The sequence below is a fragment of the Lacerta agilis genome, chromosome 8, assembly GCF_009819535.1.
Source record: "Lacerta agilis isolate rLacAgi1 chromosome 8, rLacAgi1.pri, whole genome shotgun sequence".
NCBI lineage: Eukaryota > Metazoa > Chordata > Lepidosauria > Squamata > Lacertidae > Lacerta > Lacerta agilis.
Genome location: NC_046319.1, coordinates 17210278 through 17235537, shown reverse-complemented (window position 1 = coordinate 17235537; position 25260 = coordinate 17210278). Strand labels below are relative to the sequence as shown.

General features: G+C 45.7%; 1 protein-coding gene across 2 annotated transcripts in view; it reads left to right on the top strand.

Moving 5' to 3' along the window:
* The window catches only part of LOC117050635 (Golgi integral membrane protein 4-like), a 38480-nt gene extending 24125 nt beyond the window's left edge, over positions 1–14355 (top strand). The window contains exons 10-14 of one of the 2 annotated variants that reach the window (XM_033156343.1): positions 1574–1767; positions 4119–4186; positions 6017–6184; positions 8808–8879; positions 14226–14355. In XM_033156343.1, coding sequence (XP_033012234.1) covers positions 1574–1767; positions 4119–4186; positions 6017–6184; positions 8808–8879; positions 14226–14309 — 586 coding nt within the window. In that variant the 3' untranslated portion in view covers positions 14310–14355. Of the gene's footprint in view, positions 1–1573; positions 1768–4118; positions 4187–6016; positions 6185–8807; positions 8893–14225 lie in introns of both variants that reach the window. The other variant, XM_033156344.1, reaches the window with a different exon arrangement.
* Positions 14356–25260: the final 10905 nt, after the last annotated feature.

Sequence of the window (25260 nt, the reverse complement as noted above, 5' to 3'; positions counted from 1 at the left end):
TGATTTTGGACGTCCCTCTGCCACAGACTCTTCCAGCTCCCAAAGTCCTGTTACCTCCTCAGCTTCCGACACCACAGCTCCCCCCAGTCGTCTCCCTCTGACCACCGCTCCCAGAGTTCTGAGCCTTCTTCCATTGGTGGTTCCCCAGCTGGTTCCTCCCACCATTCCTCTGCATCCAACCAGTCCATGACTTAAGAAGTCTTACTGGATCAGGTCGATAATCCATCTAGTGCAGTATCCTGTTCTCACAGTGGCCTACTAGCTCCCTATGGGAAGCCCTCGAGCAGGATTTGAGTGCAACTGCGAATGTCCCCTCCTGCAGTTTCCAGCAGCTGCCCCTGTCCTTGAAGGCACAGCAGAGCCATCATGGCTAGTAACCACTGCTAGCGAATTTGCATAATTTTCTTTTAAAGTCATCCAGGTTGGTGGCCTTCCATTGGAATGAATCCCAAAACTGAACTTGCACACTGTGCGAAAAGTCCTTTGTCTATCCTGAATCTTCCAACCTTCTGTTTCATTGGCTGTTCACCTGTTCCAGTGTTAATAAGAGACCGAGAAAAACTTTCCCCTGTCTACTTTCTCCATGCCCAGGCATCATTTCATCTACTTCCATCGCATCACATCGCCTTTTCTCTGAACTTAAAAACCCAAAATGTTGTAACCTGTCCTCAATAGGGAGTTGCTCCACTCTGTCAGCATTTTGGTTGCCCTTTTTCTGACTCTGCGATATCCTTTTCGAGATGAGGCAACCAGAGCTTGTTGGAGAATGCTGCGTGGATGTTTCTGGTTAAGTATAAAAGGCCGACAATCTGTACAGGGCGTTGCAGGCTTCTGGTCTTTTGGTGGCAGGGCCTGCTCAGCTCTTCTCATTAAGGAGGCCTTAAGCTGTTTATTTCGAATGCTCCTTCCTTGTGCTTGCCTCTAATTATTCAGTAATCCATCAGACTCTGTGGGAGAAGTCCCAGCTAAGTAGGTGTTGTTTTTCTTCAAGGTTATATGGAAATATGAAAACAGCAGGTGATAAGTGGAAGCCGAAGAGGATAATAATATATTTGGCGCTCTCTCTCTTTCTCTCTCTCTCTTCCCAAAGCGCAGGCAAAGGCTGGAAAAGAACCATAGGACATCAGTTTTCTCCACAACTGCCATCACTTTCACAGAGCACTGCCCAGCCTTCCCCAACCTGGTGCCCTCTGGATGTTGGACTAGAAATCCCCATTCAACCCTGACCGATTGTCAGCAACAACTGGAGGGCACCAGACTGGCAAAATTCCCAGAGTAGTTTTAACCATCAATCCCTCTTCCCAGCGAACTCTGGGGATGATAGCTCTGTGAATACGGGTTTCTTAACAACTCTCAGCGCACTGAACAAGCTGTCATTCCTAGGATTCTTTGAAGGGGCAGCCATGATGGTTTAAAGTGGTATGATTCTGCTTTAAATCTATAGTGCAGATGGGGCCTCAGTATAAGGCACCTTGCCATGTGTTTCAACTTTACAAAAAGGTGGAAGAGTCAATTACTGAGAAATTCTCCTGACTCTTTCTTTCTTTCTTTCTTTCTTTCTTTCTTTCTGCAGCTGGCAAGACATAGTCAACAAGGTCAATGCCCAGGTGGATGAAGAACAGGCTCCTCGTTACCCACAAAGCCTCCACCTAGGCAGCCGACCCGGTGTCAATCAAGCGCTGGCCAATCCACAGAGAGGGGTGGGGAAGCAGCAAGCCAGTTGGGAAGCCGGAAAAGGAGGAACGGATGACGAGGAACTCCATATGGGTATGAGTTCTGGAATTTGCCGTGATCTTAAGGGGGCTGTTGTGTGGGTGGGCAGAGGAGGATTCTGGGATTGCTCCACGTGATGTCACAGGGCACAGCCTTCTGCACATGCATGTTTTGGGGCGGTGAGTTGGGAGTGGGAAATGAACTCCTGTAATTGAAATACAAAGATGGGCAATCTGTGGCCCTCCAGTTTTGCCAAACTCCCATCAGTACCAGAAAGTCTGGCCGGTAGTCAGGGATGGTGGGATCTGTACTCCAGCTGCATCTCTGATATAGTCTTGTCCAGCCACTAGACAGACAGACAGATAGATAGATAGATACACACACACACACACACACACACAAACACACGCATGGACATATTTTGTGTGGAACAAAAGCAGGAGAGCCAGAAAGCATTCATTCATTCATTCATTCCAGTTCCGATCCTGCCCTCCTTCCCAAAGGAGCCCAGCGCAGCAAATATCAAAATGTTAAAACTGAAAATGAAATGCAAATGAAATCACTTAAAGGCCATTAAAAAACAACCATAAACAACAAAACCACCACACAATGGCTGAAAATATAATGAAAGATTTACTGGAACACTCTTCTAAAACGCCAATGTTCCTTCAACTAAGCCACATGATAAACAGAGCCATGTATAGATCATATAACTGAATACCGGTATATAATATAAAATGTTCACGCAACCACCACCAACAAAAAACATTCAGAACTCAAAGCACATGTGTGTGAGAGAGAGATCCTTTAGCATAATGGGGTCATTTGTGTGGGTTTGGCATTGTGCCTTGTACAAATTTCCGTAGAAATACAATAATCATGGAAGTGGGGTGAAAAAAAGCTGTGCGGGGAGGTTCTTTGTCTGCCAGGGGCCCAGTAACCAACTGGGAGGGCCGGGGACTCCATTGGTTCCCCCTGGGATCTTCCCATCATGCCGTCCCCTCCACTACTCTGAACGAGAGCTACTTGTTGCCATGACGATGGAGGGAGCATCCATGCTGCGCTCCTTCCTGCCACAGCATCTCTAGGCCCACAAGCAGCCATCTTCACTGGCCCTGGCAAGGTTTCCATGGATACCTTGCAAGTCCTGCTCTCACCTGCCGCCCCACCCTGGCCGAAAAGCATGTCAATTAACATTATTATTTATTAAATTTCTAGGCTGTCCTTCCTCCCAAAGGAGCCAACTAAAAGTAGAGAAGCAATACCATTAAAATAAAATAAAATAACCTATTGAAAAGCATTCCAAACATTATTTTAAAAAGAAAGAAAGAAAGAGAAAGAAAGACAGACAGACAATGGTCATGTTTTAGCATAGCTAATAAATAATTTCCAAGGTTGCTGGGAACAGTCTGTCTCCGTCATCAAATGCCTGGGTGAACAGGAATGTTCCTTTAAAAATCTCTCCTGAATGTTAATAATGAGGGAGACAGACTCACCTCACCCTGGGAGGTGCTCTGAATTTAATCCCCCTGCCTTTCTAAAAGGAATTGGAACCAGCACACAGACATGATTTATTTCATTTCATTTCATAAGTTTTATACACTGCTTGATTGTAAAAAACAAACAAACAACAACAACCCTCATAGGATGCTTCTAGGATCAAGCCAACAATTAGTAAATATATTGTACTACCGGTAATTTAAATATTAACACCTGTGGAAAGAATCCTCCTCTGAGTTCTTGTTCTTCAGCAACTGGGAGCCTGGACGCACAACAGGAAAAATAAGTCATACAAGAGCCATGTTTCTTAATTTTTTGTTTACTGGGGTTTTTTAATTGTAGCTTTTGCTGGAAAAATATATATAAATACATTTATAAAAAACAAATGCAAGATTGGAAAAGTGAGAAACCAAGAGAAGCTGAAATACACTTTGCCCTTCCTTACTCAAAACAAAATAAAATAAAAAATTCTTTCCAGTAGCACCTTAGAGACCAACTAAGTTTGTTCTTGGTATGAGCTTTCCTGTGCATGCACATTTCTTCAGATACACTGTGACGCTTCCTTACTGTTGAGCTTGAGATTGTATATTATTCAGGGCAGGGATCCTGCCACTTTGAGGGTTGTGCTGCTCCCATTTTCATAGGCTTTGGAGTCACAGGTTTTAGAAGCAGCTCAAAAATTGGTTGGGAATGCAAACCGTCTGCTTGATGCTGTAATCAGTCTTACAAAGCGCAGTTGGGAGAAGTGGGATTTGAACCCACACCTCCCAAAGAGATGGTGTTTTGTCAGGTACAGGGCAACAAACAAGATGGATGGTTCCTCCACATACAGGAGCTGACTAGACTGGAGACCGGCATTGTTAAGAGGTTTGACACTTTCACCTGTTTTAAAAACTTTTGTTCAGATGCTGGCATGATTGAGAAAGGAGGCAATTCTCAGCCCCAGAAGGATGCAATCATCCAGGAACCAGTGGTAAGAAGAGAGGAAACTGGGATTTTTACATAGTCGGGAAACAACATGTGGTGGCACCCCGCTTGTGGAATGCTCTCCCCAGGGAAGCTCGCCTGGCACCTTCATTGCATATCTCCATATATTATTTTTTTGAAATAATTTTTATTTGATTTTAAAAGTATAAAGTTATAACAATACACATACACATTTGGAGATTCCTCCGAATCTCTGGACTTCCCACCTTCCCCTCCGTCCTATTATTAAACCTTTTCTACTGCATCTTTTTCAATAGTCTGTATTTTATATAAATCCGTTATCACCATAGTTCTTGCTACATTACGAGTGTTATTGCAGTCCTGCTAATGTTTTCATATGCTTACAGTTGTCTCCAAGATAAATTATAAAATTTCCCCATTCTTTGTTAAAGTTTTGGTCTTCTTGGTTCCTCAGCTTTCCGGTCAGTATAGGAAAGCTTCTGGGTTGTTGTTTTTTTTAAAATAAAAGTTATTTTAAACATATTTTTTCAATTCATTATATATCATTTCCCAGGATGCTTTTATTACCATACACGTCCGCCACATATGATAAAAGGTGCCTTCTTTTTCTTTACATTTCCAGCAGATATTTGTACCTGTCTTACACATTTTTGCTAACTTACTAGGAGTTAAATATCCAATCTATGGCCTTTTAAGCTGTGTGTTGTGGGGGAGGGTGTGTGCCATTGTTTGTCACTATGGTATGTCTTTTTGTGTTCTTATATTGTAAACTGCCTAGTAGACTAATAATCAGTGCTTTTTTCTGGGGGTACTCGGGGTAATCATACCCCTAACCAGTTTGTGAATCTTTGTACTTTTGTCCATTTACTGTATTTAGTTTTCCCAGTTTGAACTATAAAATAGTGATTTTCTTGAGTCAAAAGGAGAGTACCCCTAAACATATTTTTTTAAAGAAAAAAAGCACTTATGATGATGATGATACTGGGTCCAGTGGTGGCTGTTAGGGCAGAATGTAGGACACCCAAACAACAGATGGTGCCAGAGCCAATGGCAGGCAGTAAGAAGTTATTCTAGGTTTGCTTGTTGAGTTCTACACACAGCAACAGCTGAGAAAAAGCAAGCTGGCAGGCAGTGCTACTCCCTGGACTGGGTGTAATTAAGAAGGCAAGTAAGTGGGGGCTGCTTGATGGTGGACTGATGTTGGTGGGGCAGTGCCCCATTTGCCCTAATGCACCTGCCTCTGCTGACCGCGTCTGATATCGTAGGCAGAACGTAGCCATCGTGACTGGTAGCCATTGCTAGCCTCATTCCCCCAGGAATTTCTCTTAAAGCTGTCCAAGTTGGAGGCAGCCGCTACACCTGGTGAGATGGGTTTCCACATCTTCACCATGTGCAGCATAAAGATAGGCTTCCCTGTCTGCCTCCCATCATTCAGTTCCATTTGATAATGCCTTATTTTTAATATGATGAGAAGGGAGAGAAAAAGCCACGTAGCACTGGGTCGACTCTTAATAACATTAAAAAGAGCCTGCTGGATCAGGCCGATAGCCCATCTAGTCCAGCATCCTGTTCTCACAGTGGCCAAGCCGATTCTGCAATGGGAATTCCACAAATATCACCCGAGCACAAAAAGCACTCTGCCCCCCCCCCCGGCATTCAGAAGCATTCCTGCTTCCGAGTGTGAAGGCAGAGCGTAGCCACCTCCTCCGCGAACTTGTCCCATCCTCTTTAAAAGTCATCCAAGTTGGTGGCCAACACTGCCTCCTGTGGGATTGAGTTCCTCAGTTTAACTGAATAGGACTAGCATTGGAGACAACTCTGTGTGGATCCCTCATTTCTTTGCTTTCCTGCTCAGGTGCCTGATGCTGCTGACCCTGCCAAGGACCCCAACAATCAAGGGGAAGATGAATTCGAGGAGGCAGAGCTGGAACGCCCAGACTTTGAAGAGAAACTAGGTCAGGCCGTTCAACTTGGCCATACCAATGGGCCGGCTAAAGATGCAACAAAGGGAAAGATCCAGAAGGTAAAACTTTTGTTTCTTGTTTGGAGTCTGACCCTGGGGCTGTAAAGAGTGTCTGGAACTGGAGCCAGCTTAGATGACAACACAGTAAACCATGGTTTGTTTGGGTGGGGGATGCACCTCAGAAACCCTTGAGCTCTACTTCCTGCTCTTTTCTCCAGCACAGCCGCAAAGATGAGCTTGGAAGTTTGTGGTTCTGTTTTCGATCAACTGCAGCTCGCCGTGGTGCACAGACCAGATAAACCGTGGTTAATCTTAACTATGCATTGCGAATAAGAACATTTCCCTCGGGCTTCTGGTTGGCCTCTGTGAGAACAGGATGCTGGACTAGATGGGCTATTGGCAGACTCTTATGTTCAACTGAAGGTTGCCCAGAACAAAATGTGTACCTCCTGCTGAAAAAGATCCTTCTGCCCCTGATTTCTGACCTGGAAGGTGTTACGGGAGCTCAGCAGAGCTGTTCCCACCTGATACCCTTTAAAGCTGCTGACGCTCGTCTGGCTCCTTCAACAGAGCAAGCAACTGGCTGTTCAGGCTCTCAGACCTTCCTCCTCCTTCCCCTCACTCGCCTGTGGGTTATTATCCGAGAGACGAGATCCCCTACCTTGTTTTGACAAGCTGCCAAGCCTTCTCTGTGTCTCCTGTTTCTCCAAGGCTGCATTTTACCTGTCAAAAATCTAAAACAAAAATCGGTAGTTAGGTAGGCAGGCTCGGTTTGTGCATCTTTAAAAAGCACATTCACAACAGTGGTATCTGAGCAGAAAGTGTGGCCCTCTCTAGACGGGTTTGGCTGTAGACTCAGGTGGATCCGAGTGCTGCAGATGTTAGTTTTTGGAACTAGCTTGAAATGTGTGGGGTGCGGAGGGAGGGAGAGGGGGACAGAGAAAGAGAAAGGGAGGAAGAATTATGCGTGTGAGAGAGGGGGACCTTTTCTGACACCTGAATAGGCCTCTCCTTGCAATCCTATGCCGTCTCTGGCCTTCCTAGGATCTGGTGCTACTTTCACTCTTTAAGTCCTGGGCAGCGGCTCTCCAGGGTTTCAGACAGAGGTATCTCCTAGTCCAGGGGTCAGCAAACTTTTTCAGCAGGGGGCCGGTCCACTGACCCTCAGACCTTGTGGGGGGCTGGACTATATATATATATATATATATATATATATATATATATATATATATATATATATATATATTGGGGGGGGGATGAAGGAATTCCTATGCTCCACAAATAATCCAGAGATGCATTTTAAATAAAAGGACACATTCTATTCGTGTAAAAACAAGCTGATTCCCAGACCGTCTGCGGGCTGGATTTAGAAGGCGAATGGGCCGAATCCGGCCCCTGGGCCTTAGTTTGCCTACCCATGGTTTAGGGTATAGTTGGAGGTTTTGAGAGGCCCAGGTGACATATTCATGGGGACTTGATGCTTCTTGTTATCAAAGTAAGACCTGCCCAGAATTGGCGCCTTGAAATTACTGGACCTAAGTTAGTCACATGTAACGATTTTGGAAATACAGTGCTACCTTGGTTCTCAAACTTAATCCATTCCGGAAGTCTGTTCCAAAACCAAGGCGTGCTTTCTCATAGAAAGTAATGCAAAATGGATTAATCCGTTCCAGCAATTTAATATGAATTTTACTATCTAATGAGACCATTGATCTATAAAATGAAAGCAATAAACAATGTACTGCAGTCACACAATCAATCAGTAGCTGAACTGAGTTGCACAGTCACAAAAATAAAAACAAAAGGGCAAAATAAATAGCAAAAACAGACAGACCTCAACGTAACACTCAAAACGGAAGTGTGGCACTCAAATCATCAGCGTAACACTCAAAACGGAGCACATTCGGCTTCCGAAAAAAGTTTGCAAACCGGAACACTTACTTCCGGGTTTGCAGTGTTTGGGTTCCAAGTTGTTTGAGTACCAAGGTGTTTGAGAACCAAGGTACCACTGTATCCTTTTTCCAGACCAGACTATTGGATTTGTGTTTATAATTCTCTCTCTCTCTATATATATATTATACACATTGTATATGTGTGTGTGTGTATCTATAGAAATTAATGGACCTAAGTTAGTCAAACTGATTAATTTCAGTGGGTCTGCTCTTGAGTAGGACTAATGTCGGATACAACCTTGTTAGCTGCCTTAACGACTATAGATGGTTCTTTCTGATTTCCAATTACAGTGGGGCTCTTTGAAGGGGTCTCTTGCCTTTCCCACTAAGAAGTTTCTCTCCGGAGTCATGGTTGGGCAGGATCCTGGCAACTCCTTAATCCAAAATATTTACTGTGTGCATTCCAGAGAGAGGGAATATAGTAAAAAAATAACAACAATGCCGTATTTACTCGAATGTAACGCACACCTTTTTTTTGCCAAATTACGTTGTGAAAATTAGGGTGCGCTTTAGATTTGGCGGTGCCAGCAAATACTTTTTTGGTTTGAAGGTTTTGAAAATTGAGGTGCGCATTAGATTCAATGGTGCATTAGATTTGTGTAACAGCAACCCAGTCTTGCCAGTCCTAGTCCAGCAGTCTTAACCACTACTACAACATGCTGGCTCGGAGCAGATCTACCATTTCCTAAAAAAAAAAAAAAAACTCTTTGTGCCTTTCCTTTCCTTTCCAGGATGCTGGTAGACCAAAGAAAATTGCCGATGACCCAATGGATGATTATCAGGAAGACCAGGAGCAAGATCTTGTATGAAACACAGGTTCTTCTCTTTTCTCTGTCCCTCCCCAACTCTCTTAAACTCCTCTTGAGGATATGCCTTAAAGAAAAATGCTAATGCTGTTCAAAATTCCCAGTCATCTTTTTTTTTTTTTTACATTTAAGGCAGGTTTCCTGGTCTAAAAAGTTAGATTTCAGCAGGAAGTTATAGGACGTGCGCCAACTGAAAATGAGGTGCCCCAGTAAGGGAAAATAATAATCAAATAATAATCAATTGGTTAACCAGTTAACTAAGGAGTAGTGGAGGATGCCCCACTAACCTTGGGCTTCCCCCAGCCAGCCCCCCCACTGCTTGCCTTCTTCGTTGTCTGGTCTCCTTTTCCAGCCATCCAAGTTGGTAGCCGTCACTGCCTCCTGCAAGACTCCCTTTGATGTGTCCCGAATCTTCCAGCGTTTAGCTTCATTGAATGTACGGCAGTTCTAGGGAGAGAAAAAACCTCTCTCTCTTTCTCCACCCCCTTGGTCATTTCGGTTGCCTTTCTCCTGAAGGAGCCCAGGGTGACAAACACAGAAGCAGTCGAGCATCTTAAGAACAATTCCAATACAGGAGCAGGCTGGGAAGGAGCTCTGCTTGAAAGCCTTGCTGGAGCAGGGAGGGCTTCAGCAGGTGCCCAAAAGACGGTGCCTGCCTAGTATTTAATGGGACGGAGTTTCAAATGATGGGGCCACCACACAAAAGGCCCAGTTCCTGTGTTGTGTGTGGTATGGACCTCCTGATAAGATGGCATCCCTTGGAGGAGGCCTTCACCTGCAGAGCGTTCAGGTATCCTAGTCCCAAGCGGCATAGGGACTAGCGCCTTGAACTTAGCCTGGTAGCTGAAGGGCAGTCGGCACAAGTCTTTCAGCAGCGGCATATCATGATGGTGATGTCCTGCCTCATTTAATGCACTCTTATTCCACTTTAACAGCCATGACATCCTGGGAACTGTAGTTTAAGGGGGATGAGAGTCATTAGGAGTCCCCTGCTCGCCTCACAGAGCTACAGTTCCCAGAGTAGTTTAACAAGCAGTCCCTCCTCTCGAGGAGCTCTGCATGCCAAAGGTTCTGGGTCTGATTCCCAGACAGAGGCGGAAAGAACCCCTGTTTGAAACCCAGTCAGTGACAAGAATACTGAGCTAGATGGGCCAATGGGCTGACTCCATGTAAGGCAGTTTCATATGCTCCTTTTAAAACCACCCTTTTATTTTGACCATGAGGACTAGAATGTTGCTTCATTGCTAAGGGAAGAGCCATAGCTCCCCAGTGGGTCATTTGCTTTGCATGTGGACAGTCCCAGGTTCAATCGCAGGCATCTCCAGTGAGGATTGAGAAAGATCCCTACCTGAAACTCTGGAAAGCTGCTGCCAGTCAGGGTAGATAATACTGAGCTAGATGGACCGATGGTCTGAATCTGTATAAAGCATAGAATCATAAGAGCTAGAAGGGACCATGAGGATCATCTAGTCCAACCCCCTGCAATGCAGGAATCTTGTACCCAAGGTGGGAACCTGCAACCCTGAGATTAAGAGCCTCATGATCTACTGAGTGAGCTATCCCAGCTGTAGCTTCGCATGTCTTAAGAGAAGAGCTGTAGTTCCGATAGTAGAGCATCTGCTTTGCATGCAGAACGTCCAATCCCCAGGTGGGGCTGGGAATGTCACCCCCATGAAACCCCGGACAGCCGCTGCCAGTCAGTGTAGACAGTACTGAGTTAGACGTCCCAATGGTCTGACTCGGTATAAGGCAGCTTCCTACATTCCCAATTGCCATGCATACATGATAGTTAAACTGGCGATCACTGTGCTGCTCACGCAGTGCCAACTCCATCCAGCCCAGGAGCTGCACAAAATGCAAAAGTGTTTCTCTGGTGGCAGCGATGGCAGCAGCAGGCATTCCTTCTCTTCCACCCCAATTAATCTGCCCAGCTAACGAGCCGAGGCAGCTCCCTGACCTACTTTCCAAAATGCACGCCCCTGCTGTTCCCAAAGACAGGTAATCTCCTTCCCCCACTGTCCCCCAAATACAAGGCACTTAGGAAGCGGCTTTTGAATTTTTTATATTTGCCATGCACTCTCACGACTTTCTTTTCCTGCTCTTAAAAAGGAACAGCGACGGCAGCAGATCACAGTGGCATTCTGTGGGTGTTTATTCCGAATTAAATCTGCCATGTGACAGGGGAGGCCAGCCCATTGGGGCAAAGGGGGGTTTCACCTGCCTGTCTTCTCGCTTACAACCAGTCCAGGTGACAGCAATGCCCATCAGCTTCCTCCTCCTCCTCCTCCGTCTCATTGATGCCCCTTGCAGAACTTAGCAGGAAGGATGGGGGCAAAACGAAAATTAAGTCGGCTCTGCTTGTCATTGGCTCTGGCGCCACCTACTGTTAGGCTCCCTGCCTTATGCCCTACCAGTCACAGTGAGCACCCCTCGCCGCTGATATTCAGTGATGTTGACTCCTGGGTAAGACTAGAATTGCAGCCTGCATTGCAGACATCTGCTGAAGGAGCAACAGCTCTTCTGTCTCCCAGAAATGAGCTTTCTGTGACTCTGACACACCCTGCCTCTGCTGCTAAGCACCCAAACAGGAATTATATAAGAGTGTGGCTGCTGGAGCACCTAGTCCAGCATCCTGTTCTCACACTGGCCGACCAGATGCCTTAATAATGTGCTCCTCCTCTTGTCGACCCTGAACCTCCTGTCATTCAGCTTCATTGGATGCTGCCTGGCTATAGTGTTATGAGATGCAGGTACTCCTGCTCTGGTTGTAAATGAGACAGAAGACAGATAAGGGGTTCGGCTTGAGGTTGGACCAGCTTAGCAGGTGTGCTCTGACTGGCAGCTGCTCTCTAGGTTTCCAGAAACTTGAGACATCTTTTCCAGCTACCAGATCCTTAAAATAAAAAAAAAACTACTAGAGAGGCCAGGGATTGAACCAGGAACCTTCTGCATGCAAAGCAGGTGTCCTAGAGTCTGCACCATTTGAAATGCCTGCCTTGCGCACTGCAATGGCTACTCCTAGCATCTTCCTTGCGGGGCGGATGCCTGTGTAGCCTTTCGCCACCTTCCCTTTCTCTTAAGACATTCAGCTCCTCTTCTGCTGCCCTTGCAGTGCTGCCTCCCATTAGCATATCAAAAACAGCCAGCAAGCCCAGCCGCCCATGCCTAAGCAAATTGGGATGTGGAATCTGGAGTGAGGGTGTTGGAGAATTCTGATGAAAACAGCATGGAAGTGGAAACTCCTTGATGTTCCCTTATTCGTTTCAATGTCTGGGACGGAAATCAATTCGGCAAATTTCGATCAATATCCACTGTTGTTGTTGTTGCTTTCAGTCCGCAAACGATGCGGAGTTCTTTCAACATGCACACCAACCATTTGCATTGTGTTCCCTTTTTTTGTATCTTAATGAACGGACTGGAGTAATGCAAGGACGATATAATTTACTTCATTAATTGCATGAGTTATGCTATTTTGCCATTGCGGACACTGCGGCATGGCGGAATGGAAAATGGTGCCTTCTTCCATCTCTTCCCCAGGAGATGCAAGGACACTGGCTAGGTTCATTTGAGGACAGTTTTCCTTTGTCTTTCTCACCAAGTCACATCACCCCCTCCCCTCCCATTCCCTTCCTGCCTCTGAACAAAGTGACAATGTATACAGAAAAGAAACAACACCCAGAAGCTTAAAATAGCTTTTCAAAGTCCACGCTCCTTTCCTTAAGACATAATGGGAGAAGGCTCACAGGGCTGAAAAGGGCACATTTCTCTCCTTGAGAGGAAATAATAGACAGGTATTCGTGAAAAAATGGGAGAGATATACAAAATACCTGCAAGGCATCAAAAATGGTATAAAGTCCGTGGTGGCCTTTGAATGATCCTGGAGGAAAATACCCTAAGTCAGAAAATGAAGCTGTGTTTGGTTTTGTAGAAGGTTTTGGAACTAAATAAAGGACAAATGAAAATGTTATGTACTTTCAAGAGCAGAAAAGGAATGCTTATCAGGAAAGACAGGAAGTCTGTATGTGTGTAAATGTATGTATATTTAAGTAGGAAATTAAGGTTTAATTTAGATTAATAATTTATGTTTAAGTCAAGAAATTAAGAAGAATTGTAATATTGGTGGGTGTGGGTGTGGGTGTGTATAAAATAATGTACTAGTCGTTTTATATAATTTTTTATATGTTGGTGTGTGCCAATGTTTTCATTGGTGCTATTTTGGGTTGTTATTTTATGTTACATCGTTATTGTTGTGTTGTGGTTGTTTTTGTTTTTCTTTGATTTTGTATTTTTACTTTTTATATTCAGAATGACGAGTGTAAGATTAGGATACCAAGGCAAGATAGGCCCATTGTACTGGGAACCCATCAGCCTTGAATGCTTTGCATGGAAACTGTGTATATAACCACAAACGCTTTATGCAAAATCTTTCATTTGACTTTTCAAAAAAAAAAAAAAAAGGGCACATTTCGTCGTGATGAGGTGGAGAAAATACCGCCGAGACTGAGCCTGGTTTGTGGTGCAGTGAGGCACAGCAGAAACTCCTAGAGAGGCAGCTTGAGGGCGGAGCCAACTTGTGCATAGATGTGCACCTGACCATACTTACCAGGTTGAGCAACTGCCTGAAATTGAACACTTGGCTCTTGGCGGGTCGCCAATATTCCTTGGAGGTTTTTAAACAGGACGGTCATCTGCCAGGGGTACTTTAGCTGCAATTCCTGCATTGCAGGGGGTTGGTCTAGATGACCATTGGAGTCCCTTCCAACTCGACATTATTCTGTGATTTGGGTTGTAATCGTTGGAGTTTTTCAGCTTAGGGGGGAGAGGCAGGTAGGGGAAGAGGAGCACATGGTAGAGCAGGCTTCCTCAAACTCGGCCCTCCGGATGTTTTTGGCCTACAACTCCCATGATCCCTAGCTAGCAGGACCAGTGGTCAGGGATGATGGGAATTGTAGTCTCAAAACATCTGGAGGGCCGGATTTGAGGAAGCCTGTGGTAGAGGGATATAAAATATATGCACTGTGCGGAGAAAAGGAATAGGAAACTTAAGAGGAATTCATGGCTGACAGTGGCTGCTAGCCACAATGGCTATGCGCTACCTCTGCTGTCTGGAATCGCAGGTGAGAAGAGGGCTGTTGCTCTCATGCATTGCCTGCAGACTTCCAACAGGCCTCTGGTTGGCCACTGCGAGGACAGGATGCAGGAATAGATGGTCCATCAGCCTGAGCCAGCAGAGAGTCTATTCCTTTGGTTTTTCTTATATACAAATTTAAGTCATAAATACATAAATGTTTGGTGCAGATGTATCTTTGGTCTCACTTCCCGATTTCCCCTGCCCAATAACAGGAAGATCATGGAGGTGAGGTAGACGACGCTGATGATCTGGAACTGGCCCAGGAACCCGGAGGCCGAGTGGAAAGAGACTACTAAATTTCACGCTGGCTCGATGGGGGATACCAGAGGAAAGAGCCTCAAATGGAAGAGCTGGGCCACAACACCACTGCGATGAGGCTGGGAATCTTCTGCCTGTAACATTCAAGAGAGGCTAGCGCCCGATCTCCGCTTTCAGTAAATCACGGATGTACCAATGTGGCCAGTTAGCAAGGTCCGGGGCAGCTTGCAAGGCAGATTTTGGTCTCTCGGTGCTCTCTGGATTTTTTTTCTAAGGCGGAAGGGAGCTCAAAACAGAAAAATAAATTGCAGTTTCTCTTTTGATGGTTCTGTCCCTCCTGCCACACATACACACACTTTCCCGTGTTTCAGAATTGTTAAGATTTGGGCCGTGAGGAGGGGCTGGTGATGTTGTGTGGCCTCTGTTAGCCTTGGACAGTTCATATCCTCCTCCTCCTACCCTTCGTTTTGGACTTGACCCCGTTGCTCTTTAACGCAAAATCTGTTCATCTTTATATTAAAAAAACAAGGAGGTCTTTTGAGAATGAGTATTTTTTTTCTTACATCCTGGTCTGTTTTGTTACGGGTAAGTTATGGGGGGAGGGGGGCACGGAAGGCGATGTTGCCTGCGTTTTGGAAGAGAGAGAACACCCATCATCGAGACGCACTGCTGTGATGCAGGTTTATCATGTGAACCTTGTTTATTTATTACATATACACCACTTGATTTTAAAAGCAGCAACCTCAATGCGGTTTACAAAAAGATTAAAGCAAGGGAAAAAATGCTATCAGTGCTTGAGCCTCGTAGGAAGCTGCCTTCAGCTGTGTCAAGCCTATGAGACCATCTAGCCCTGTATTCCCTACACTGACTGGCAACAACTCTCCAAGGTTTCGGACAAGGGGCATTGCCGGCCCTACTGTGAGATACCAGGCATTGAACCTGGGAAAGGTGCTCTTGATTATCACCAGTCAGCAGTTTTTATCTTATAAATTCAGTGTTATCAACAGCCAGGGTAGGGAACCTCTGGCCTGTGGGCCAAATTTGGCCCAAATGAGCCCCAATTTGCCCTGAGGGCCCTCTTACCCTCCAAGCAATGCACATGCCCTGCATCTGACATAAAATGTGACTTCGGGTGTAGGCAGCAAGAGAGATGGCTGGATCGGGGACACAACTCAGTTTTGTGTGAACTCGATTACGCAGCTATCTCCACCACTGTACCAAACATTTGGCTGTGAGAACAGGATGCTGGGCTGGATAGGCCTTTAGCCTGATCCAGCAGGGCTTTCATTTACGGTGTAAGGAAGGATGCAGTCAAATGGGGAGCAGCTGGGTGGGGACACAGTCACACTAATGTACCAGACTCAGCTGGTAGCAGCCAGGATGCCAGGTGAAAATGTCAGCTCAGAAGCCCAAGAGTTTGGAGCTGCGTAGCTGACGAAACTCTGAAGCCAGGGATTTCTGCTCGCTTTTGTGCTCTTCCCTCGCAAACTTTGATTTAATGCATCCCTGTCCCTCGCTGCCTGCCATGAATAGCTCTTTCCAAACAGATTAATCAGAAGCTAATTCGTCTGCCGGGCCATGTAGCAGTCAAACGACATCCCCAACTCACTCTGGGGATGTAGCCCTTTTCATCACCGGCCAGGATTCTGATCTGAGCTGACATGCTCTTGGTTTCCACATGGCCGTTTCTCTGCCAAAGCCTCCGCTGAGAAATGAGTAATGGGGTGTACTTTCCGCCTGAACCTTTGCTCCTGTCCTCCTCCTGCCAATCTCCTTGATGGAATAAATGAGCTGTGCTGCTTGTCCCAGGCAAAGTCCAGAATTATTAGTAGTACCAAAGCTAAAATGTAAACGCTACAGCAGCCTTTCTGAAGCTTGGTTTCCCCAGATGCCATTGGACTACAACTCCCATCATCCCCGACCACTGGTTCAGCTAGTTAGGGATGATGGGAGTTGTAGTCCAAAAACACCTGGGACCCAAGGTTGAGAAAGGCTGATCTGGAGGGCCACAGGTTCAATTTAAATAGAATTTTAATTGACAACAAAGCTGACCCCAATTAATTACAGGTGGGTAGCTGTGTCGGTCTGCCATAGTCGAAACAAAATAGAAAATTCTTTCCAGTAGCACCTTAGAGACCAACTGAGTTTGTTCTTGGTATGAGCTTTCGTGTGCATGCACACTTCTTCATATACACTGAAACAGAAGGTTTCCACACCTATCAGCTGATCACCCATTCCCACCACCCTTCTGAGTAATACCCCTCCCCACTCCCTCGCTATATTTAAGGATCTGTTTCAGTGTATCTGAAGAAGTGTGCATGCACACGAAAGCTCATACCAAGAACAAACTCAGTTGGTCTCTAAGGTGCTACTGGAAAGAATTTTCTATTTTGTCCCAATTAATTAGGCAGCTGATCAATTTTTTAAGAAGCCTTAGTACAAGTACGTCGGTAAACAGCAGGTGGCTAACACAATCTCAAGAAGTTTTGGCTTCTGCAGAGGTGGCAAGTCGCCATTGGCACAGATAGGAGCACTCCTTCCTGTTTCCAGATCATTCTGAGCTGTACTCCATGGCAATAATTTGGCCTGACACACAAGCCGTCAGGGAAAATCTGGGGACTAGCAGGCCACAAAAAATGGCTCAGTGGGCCTATTTTGGCCCATGGGTTGTGGCTTATGACACCCCTGCTGTAGGTTCCAAGCATCCACATCTCCCATGTTGCTATTTTAGAATCTCAGCTCAGCAAGAGTCAGCGTGGTGTAGTGATTAGCGTCAGACTAGGGCCAAGGTTCAAATCCCCCAAACTCATTGGGTGTGTGACCTTGGGCCAGTCACCTTCCTCCAGCCTATCCTACCTTGCAGGGTTGTTGCGCTGATCAAATGGGGAGGCAGGTGAACCATGTACTACACCTTCAGCTCTTTGGAGGGAAAAAAAACTGGGATAATTCATGTAATAATAAATATGCCTAGCTCTTGGGCAATGGACACACCCGTGGCCTAGCAGGTGGTAGGGAAGACCAGCTCCCTCCTCAGGCATGAACTTCACCGTGCAACCCTCAACTTAGTTACCATCTCTCTGCCTAAACTACCTTACAGGATTGTTGTAAGGAAAAGGGGGATTCAGTACATAAACCACTTTGAGCACTTCTCAAAGGAAAGTAGGAGGAAAACGTAATAACTATCATATTCATGGACGGGAGCACAGGGAACAGCCAGGGGTCAATGGGAGACCCCAGGCCTCATTTGTGGAAAGTCCTTGGTTCATTCCCCAGTTACAGCAGGCATGGGGAGCCCAGAGCCTCCCAGATGTGCTTTGTATGCAGAAAGTCCTGGGTTCAATCCCAGCTCGGGCTGAGAGAGATGTGTCTGGAATCCTAGAGCGCAGTTGCCAGTCAGTGTGGATCAGTCTTCTTCAACCTGGTGCCTTACTTCAGACTGAACAGGTGCCCAAGCCACCTGGTTTCTCCCACCATGATGAGATGTATCATTTTCTCTTTTAAAATTGCAATTATTCCAAACATCTACAAAACCCCTCCTCTTTGACCTCTGAAACCATCATGCAAAATGTGGTTATGGAGTTTTAAGAGGCGTCCGAAGCCATAGCCAAATGACTGTCCAAAATATATTGTACCTGTGCCTATAAATCAGCATCTGCAAATTAGCACCTTTTTTGTCTTCTCTTTGAGATGGCGGGTTTCCTTTGTTTTTGGCGACGTTGCCCTATTAGACGCTGAGGTTTGCCCTGAGAACGGAGCAGCAGAGTCAAAGATGGGCATAATGCTACTATGAGCTGTGGTCCCGTCCCCCCTTTCGCTTTCCAACACTGCCAATTATTCTCTATTTGTCACCGTTTATGGTCCTCTGTCCCTTCTTTAAAAATATCAGCAGCAGTGTCCTTTCTAAAAATGGAACGGAACAGTAGCTCTAATCTAATTAGCTGTTTCTCTTACCCGGAGGGATGAAACAGAAAAGCAATAACCCATAACCCTTAGTTACATGCAGGATGTTTTGCAATCTTGCTTTGAAGAGTCCAGAGCATCTCAACGGTGAGCAGTCTTGAGCAGGGTCTGCTCAGGCAGGGGTGAGATACCTGAGGACCACGGACCCGATGTGGCCCTCCAGGCCTGTCAGTTGGCCCCCGCAGGACTCTCTCCAAGCAGCATTCCTCCCCAGGTGACATACTTTCTTCGCAGGCCTTCTGCCTCATTGGCACAGCTCCTTGACTGGAAGTGTCCTTGAATGGCGATAAGGCCTTCCCTGGATGGAGTGCAGGAACTTCAGAATTTGGCACAGCTGGAATGCAGCCTACTCTACAGACAGTTAGTGTCCTGTCAGTTGTTCCACCCACTTTTCCTTCTGGCCCTGCCCACCTTTGCCAGGTGGTCCTTGAAAGGTTGCGCATGAGGCAGCATGGCCCCTAGGCTGAAAAGGCTTCCCCGCTCTGGGGCTAGGGCACAGACACATTTAAAATAGGCATCAGAAGATATTTTTGCACAAAGGAAGAAGCAAAAGGAGCCTCTGGCAGTTGTGCAATTCGGGAACAGTCTCCTCCATCGAATCATAGTGTGTTACTCCAAGGTCGGGTTTTTTTTCTGAAGTTTTCCCCCCTGAAGTTTTCCAAAATTCCACACATACAGGTGAAACTCGAAAAATTAGAATATCGTGGAAAGGTTCATTTCTTTCAGTAATTCAACTTAAAAGGTGAAACTAATATATGAGATAGACTCATGGCATGCAAAGCGAGATATGTCAAGCCTTTGTTTGTTACAATTGTGATGATTATGGCATACAGCTGATGAGAACTCCAAATTAACAATTTCAACTTTGGGGTTTTCATCAGCTGTACGCCATAATCATCACAATTATAACAAACAAAGGGTTGACATATCTCACTTTGCATGTCATGAGTCTATCTCATATAGCTAATGAAAACAATCGCTTACATAAATGGACTTTTCCACGATATTCTAATTCTAATTTTTTAAGTTTCACCTGTACATTTCAATGCATAAAAAACATTTTTTTCTTTTTACTTCCCACCCTCTTTTCCATGGTGTTTCTGTTTCTCTCCTTCTGCTGCACCCAGTCTTCTATGTCTTAAACCTTAACATAACTACTATAATATTTAATCCCTTCTTTGCCAGTTCTGCATAATCTATCATCACCTTGTTTATCCATTCTTCCTCCATGGGTCATTTAGTTCAACCCCCTGCAATGCAGCGAAGAACAGCTCTGGAACACCACTGATTTCCAGATCAAACTGGTTGCATTTAGAAAAAGCTATCTTGTGCCTCCTTAGGTTATGGTAAAGGGACCCCTGACTATTAGGTCCAGTCGCGGACGACTCTTGGGTTGCGGCGCTCATCTTGCTTTACTGGTCGAGGGAGCTGGCGTACAGCTTCTGGGTCATGTGGCCAGCATGTCTAAGCCGCTTCTGGCAAACCAGAGCAGCGCACAGAAACGCTGTTTACCTTCCCACCGGAGCAGTACCTTTTTTTTTTAAGCAAAAATTTATTGGTTTTCCACATTAAAGAAAAAAACAAGTACAACTAAAGAAACAACAACAAATAATAACAATCATACAAAGAAAAAACAAATACAAAAAACATCAACAAATTCAAAGAAAACAAATACAAACCTTACATACAGGAACACACCAACTATTAATTTTTATCTTGTTCCGAAATCTTATTTGGAGGACTTCCCCCGTTCTCTCTCCTGCGTTCAATTCTGATCTACTTTAGTAACTTTCCTAATTATTTTAACTTTACATTCACCATCATTCTTATTCTTCATCACCACATCTTATATCATTTAAATTCCAAATATAAAAATTACTTCATATTGCAAATCTTAACTTCTTATAGCCTTTTCTTCTCTTAGTTCCATAAAACTGTTGCTATTGTTACTTCTAATTCATACCTTATATATTATTAAGCAGTACAATATCATAAAAGCCTAAGTATTTCTTCTCCAAACCAAACCAAATCAATTTTTACTCTCTGACGTCGGGGTACCGTGATAGGCCTTCCTATTTAATCAAACATAATCTTTCACCCTACCCCCCTTCTTACCATTTTCTCTCCTCCCATCACAATTACCCACCAGGCCTCCCCCCAACCTTTTCCCAAGCCATTGTCCAGAATGTCATCTTTTCCTTTATATCCAAAACTCAAAACAATGTCCCCAAGGAACTTTGCTGAACTCTTCAAAGGATGTAATACATCACCACCAAGCATCTCCAGTTCAATTTTCAAATCAATCTGTAGTTGTAATTTCCAAAATTGTTGTTCCTGCATTTCTGGGCTCCCACCCCAGAAAGCCGTTGTTACGTCACGATAAACAATCCTGGACCTCTCACATCGACAGGATTTTCCTTCATCTTGGAGTTGCGTCTTCTCTACTTCAGGGAAGTCTCCACACATTGTTCCCTAATTGTGTCTTTAAGTTCCTTGGCAAAATTCTTGACAGCAAATCGTGTCTCAACAATCTCTGCCAAACATTCGGTGACATTCTGTTGCAAAAGTTCTAGTTTCAGAAGAATTGTCCTTTGTCCTAAAGTCATTACTGAGTCTGATGGCATCGTAAAAGCGAAATCAAAAATGGTAGAAATAGGCAGGAAATAAAGTTCAGTACTTTTCCATCTTCAAATCTCCAATTACAGCCGCCATTTCCCCCTGATCAGAGTGCAAAAATTCTTCACCTCATAATCCACAGTCTCACAGAAGAAATACCTCAAAGTTCTCAGTTCTACCCCTGACAGGGGTTTCTTAATAAATCCAGCACAAATTCAGCAAAACATTGTATCAGCCAAAAGTAGCAACAGCCAGAGCCGATGCTACTGTTCTCCTGGGAGAGAACGGAGCAGTACCTATTTATCTACCGGTACTTGCACTTTGACATGCTTTCGAACTACTAGGTTGGCAGGAGCTGGGACCGAACAACAGGAGCTCACCCCATCGCGGGGATTGGAACCGCCAACCTTCTGATCGGCAAGCCCTAGGCTCTGTGGTTTACAGGTATTTCACCCTAGGAGCTGGTGCCCTTTGGAGCCGACAGAGCGGAATGTCGGGAGCCCAAATGGTGGGCGGGGCTGGACCCAACAGGAGGCGGAGTCCAGAAGCAATAGTTGTGTCTCCATCCTCCTCCCTTGCTAAGTTCTCCAAGATGGAGGAGGTGAGATTGAGGAGGAGGAGCAAGCTGGCAGGCAGAGCCATTCTCTGGACTGGTCCTAAACAAGGTGGCAAGCTGGTGGGAGTTGGATGAGGGCAGACCAAGGTTGGTGGGGCAGTGCCCCCTTCGTCCTAATGGACCAGCCTCTGCTGTGCATGGCTGTTTTGAAATTTAAGAAGGTGCCTTAGACAAAGTCAGGCTATTGGTCCATCCAGCCCAGCATTGTCCAATCCAGGGTTAAGGAATCTTTGCAAGCATTACCTTTTAGCCAAACTCCCAAGGGCCACATGCCAGCATTGGGCAGAGAAATGAATGCAAATCTTACCTTGGCACACTAGGCTGGTTTCTATAGACTTGCAAGCGCATAGGAGCTTTATGCTGTGCCAGACCACAGGGCTATCTAACTCAGTATGGCTTATCCTACACCAACTGGCAGCAGCTCTCCAGAGTTTCAGGCGGCAGGAGTCTTTCCCAGCGTTATTTGGAGGTCCCGGGGATTGACGGTTAAGGGGTGATATGATAGCCATGTTCAAATATATAAAATGATGTCATATAGAGGAGGGAGAAAGGTTGTTTTCTGCTGCTCCAGAGAAGCGGACACGGAGCAATGGATTCAAACTGCAAGAAAGAAGATTCCACCTAAACATTAGGAAGAACTTCCTGACAGGAAATCAAATAGAAAGGTTAAAGTATGAAACAAATTCCAGTTGCAATGATTTTTAACTCCAGGACAAGGCCCTGTTTCGTTTATTCTTCATCAGCTGTAGTTTCTTAGTTTTATGGTCAAAGACGTACACTTTGACCATAAAACTAAGAAACGGCAGCTGATGAAGAATTTGTTTCATACTTTAAACAACAAAAATAAAGGAAACCATTGTTTATTTTCGTCCTGGCCTGAGTCCTTGCAACCTTTCTATTTGAGTAAGAACTGTCCGACAGTGGAATTTGCTGCCAAGGAGTGTGGTGGAGTCTCCTTCTTTGGAGGTCTTTAAGCAGAGGCTTGACAGCCATCTGTCAGGAATGCTTTGATGGTGTTTCCTGCTTGGCAGGGGGTTGGACTGGATGGCCCTTGTGGTCTCTTCCAACTCTATGATTCTATGACCCTGAGGCCTTCTGTGTGCAAGACAGGTGCTCTGAGCTACATCCCTTGCCCCTTCTCTAGTCTCCATCTAGAAATGCAAGAAGCATTGTCAGAGTTCAAGGACACATTGCAGCCAAATTAAAATAAATAAATAATACTTTGCATGCAAAGCAGGGCTGGGAAGACCTGGGGAAGAGCTTGGAGGGACAGATGGAAAAATATTGAGGGTCACATTCAGTCTACTCTGGACCTCAGGGAGAGAGAGTTCTTTCCCATTCCCTGCCAGCGTTTCAGCAGGCGACGCCAAGGATTCAAGCAGGTGCCTTCTGCACGCCAAGCACATATCCTGCTATTTGAACTACGATCCCTCTCTTTGAGCAGCTTCAGTGCGGGGGGGGGGCAGGAAACACCCTGCTGCACGAACTCTTGGCTTGACCCAGCAAATCTGCTGTGGCCCATTAGACAGATTGTATTCTAAATTTGGCTTCATTTGCAAGCGAGACGGCCCCGTGTCCCCAGTGATCTTTTATTAATGAGCCTTTTTGCAGGGAGCTCGATGTTCCCTGGGCGGAGCGGGTCACCCGGAGCGGCCAAGAGGCGGTTGGAAGGGAAGCAGAGAGATTTGTCAAAGCAGCCGATGCAAGGTGTGATGTTTTGCTTTTGCTTTTTCTTCTTCCGCTGCTGAATTCTCTCCCTCTCTAAATGGGCGTTAAATAGGAATAGGAAGCAAGAGGGGAAACGACTCTGTTCAGACTGTGACCTGGAAAGCCAAACGCAGCCCTTGCTAGACATGCAACAAGACAAGCATTACATTCCCCCTCGCCCCCCCCCCAAAAAAACCCCCATTTATGCAACTAGAATGGAGTTGGTAGCAGAAAGATGATTTTAAGACAAAATAAAAAAATAAAATAAATCCTTCCACTAGCACCTTAGAGCAGTGTTTTTCAACCACTGTTCCGCGGCACACTGTGCCGCGAGATGTTGCCTGGTGTGCCGTGGGAAAAAATTTGTTTATTTGATTCCTATTCCAGAGAATTACTTTATATATAGTCAATATAGGCACAGAGTTAATTTTTTTTAACATTTTCTAATGGTGGTGTGCCTCGTGATTTTTTTCATGAAACAAGTGTGCCTTTGCCCAAAAAAGGTTGAAAAACACTGCCTTAGAGACCAACTAAGTTTGTTCTTGGTATGAGCTTTCGTGTGCATGCACACTCCTTCAGATGATTATGGTAAGACATGGTGGATTTGAAAACCCTAGGAGCAGATGTTGCTGTTGTTGGCGGCATCTTTCTGTCTCGAGAATGGAGTGGGTCTCCGGGGGGTGAAGTCAAACCGCTGTGTTCGCAGCACCAAAGTGACCTCCTTGGGGTGCAAGCCAGGGCAGAGTGTATGGAGGCCCTGGGCTGCTAAGACGACAAGACGCCATTCTTGGCCTTGTTGATGTGGACCAAAGGGAAACAGAGCAATACAGTACATCTGGCACCAGCTTGGCTGCAGGAGTTGCCAGAAGGAGGCATATAAGGCACCATCCAACAGTTAGGGACTCAAGATTTGGAGAGGGTTCACTCCTTAGCCTGTTCCTTCTCCCAAATGTATCTCCTAGATGGGCTCCCTTCCCAGGTTGACAAGATCCCTCTAGGAGTGGATGGGAATCTAAGAAGAAGAGCCTACTGGGTGAGGCCAAATGATCTAGTCCGGCATCCTGTTCTCATAGTGCCCAACCAGAAGCCTCTGGGAAGCCTGCAAGCAGGATCTGAGCACAAGAGCCCTCTCCCCTCCTGAGGTTTCCAGCAGCAGGTATTCAGAAGCATTGCTGCCTCCAACCGTGGAGGCAGAGCATAGCTGCCTTCTCCACGAATTGGTCTAATACTCTTCTAAAGCCATCCAAGTGGGTGGCCAACACAGCTTCCTGTGGGAGTGAGTTCCACAGGTTAAAACTACGCACTCCGTGATTGAATAAGCGCTTTCTTTTTTGTCTGTCGACATTCAGTTTCATAAGAAGTCCTGAAGTTGTAGTGTTCTGCGGGGGATGTATAAACCTACTAGGAGCCGAGGTCCCTTAACTCACTCTCTAAAGTATTTCAAGGGGCCGCTCCCCACCCCCCAAGTTCATGGGCATTGCCATGCAAATGGTGCGTTTGTGCCCCATCATGTGATTGATTCTGTGACGTAAATCAGCTTCAGTGGCTCTACTCTGGAACCAGCTCTGGATATGACCTTACTGACTTTGCAGAAAAGTAAGCGGAGCGGAGTTCCCCGCAACAACCCTGTGAGGTAGAAGAAGAAGAGGAGGAGGAGGAGTTTGGATTTGATATCCCGCTTTATCACTACCTAAAGGAGTCTCAAAGCCGCTAACGTTCTGCTTTCCCTTCCTCCCCCACAACAAACACTCTGTGAGGTGAGTGGGGCTGAGAGACTTCAAAGAAGTGTGACTGGTCACCCAGCAGCTGCATGTGGAGGAGCGGAGACGCGAACCCGTTTCACCAGATTACGAGTCTACCGCTCTTAACCACTACACCACACTGGCTCTGGTAGGTTAAGCAGAAAGCGAGTGGCTGGCCCAACGCTTCAGAGCCAAGGACAGATTCGCACCCAGGATCTCGCAGGGTGTGTGTGTGTTGCACTCTACCTACTACACCACACTCCCTCTATACAAAATGCTCTTTTAATGGTTTCCACACGCACCCCCTCCTCTTTCCGATTCCACCTCCCAGACACAGCGAGAGTTAAC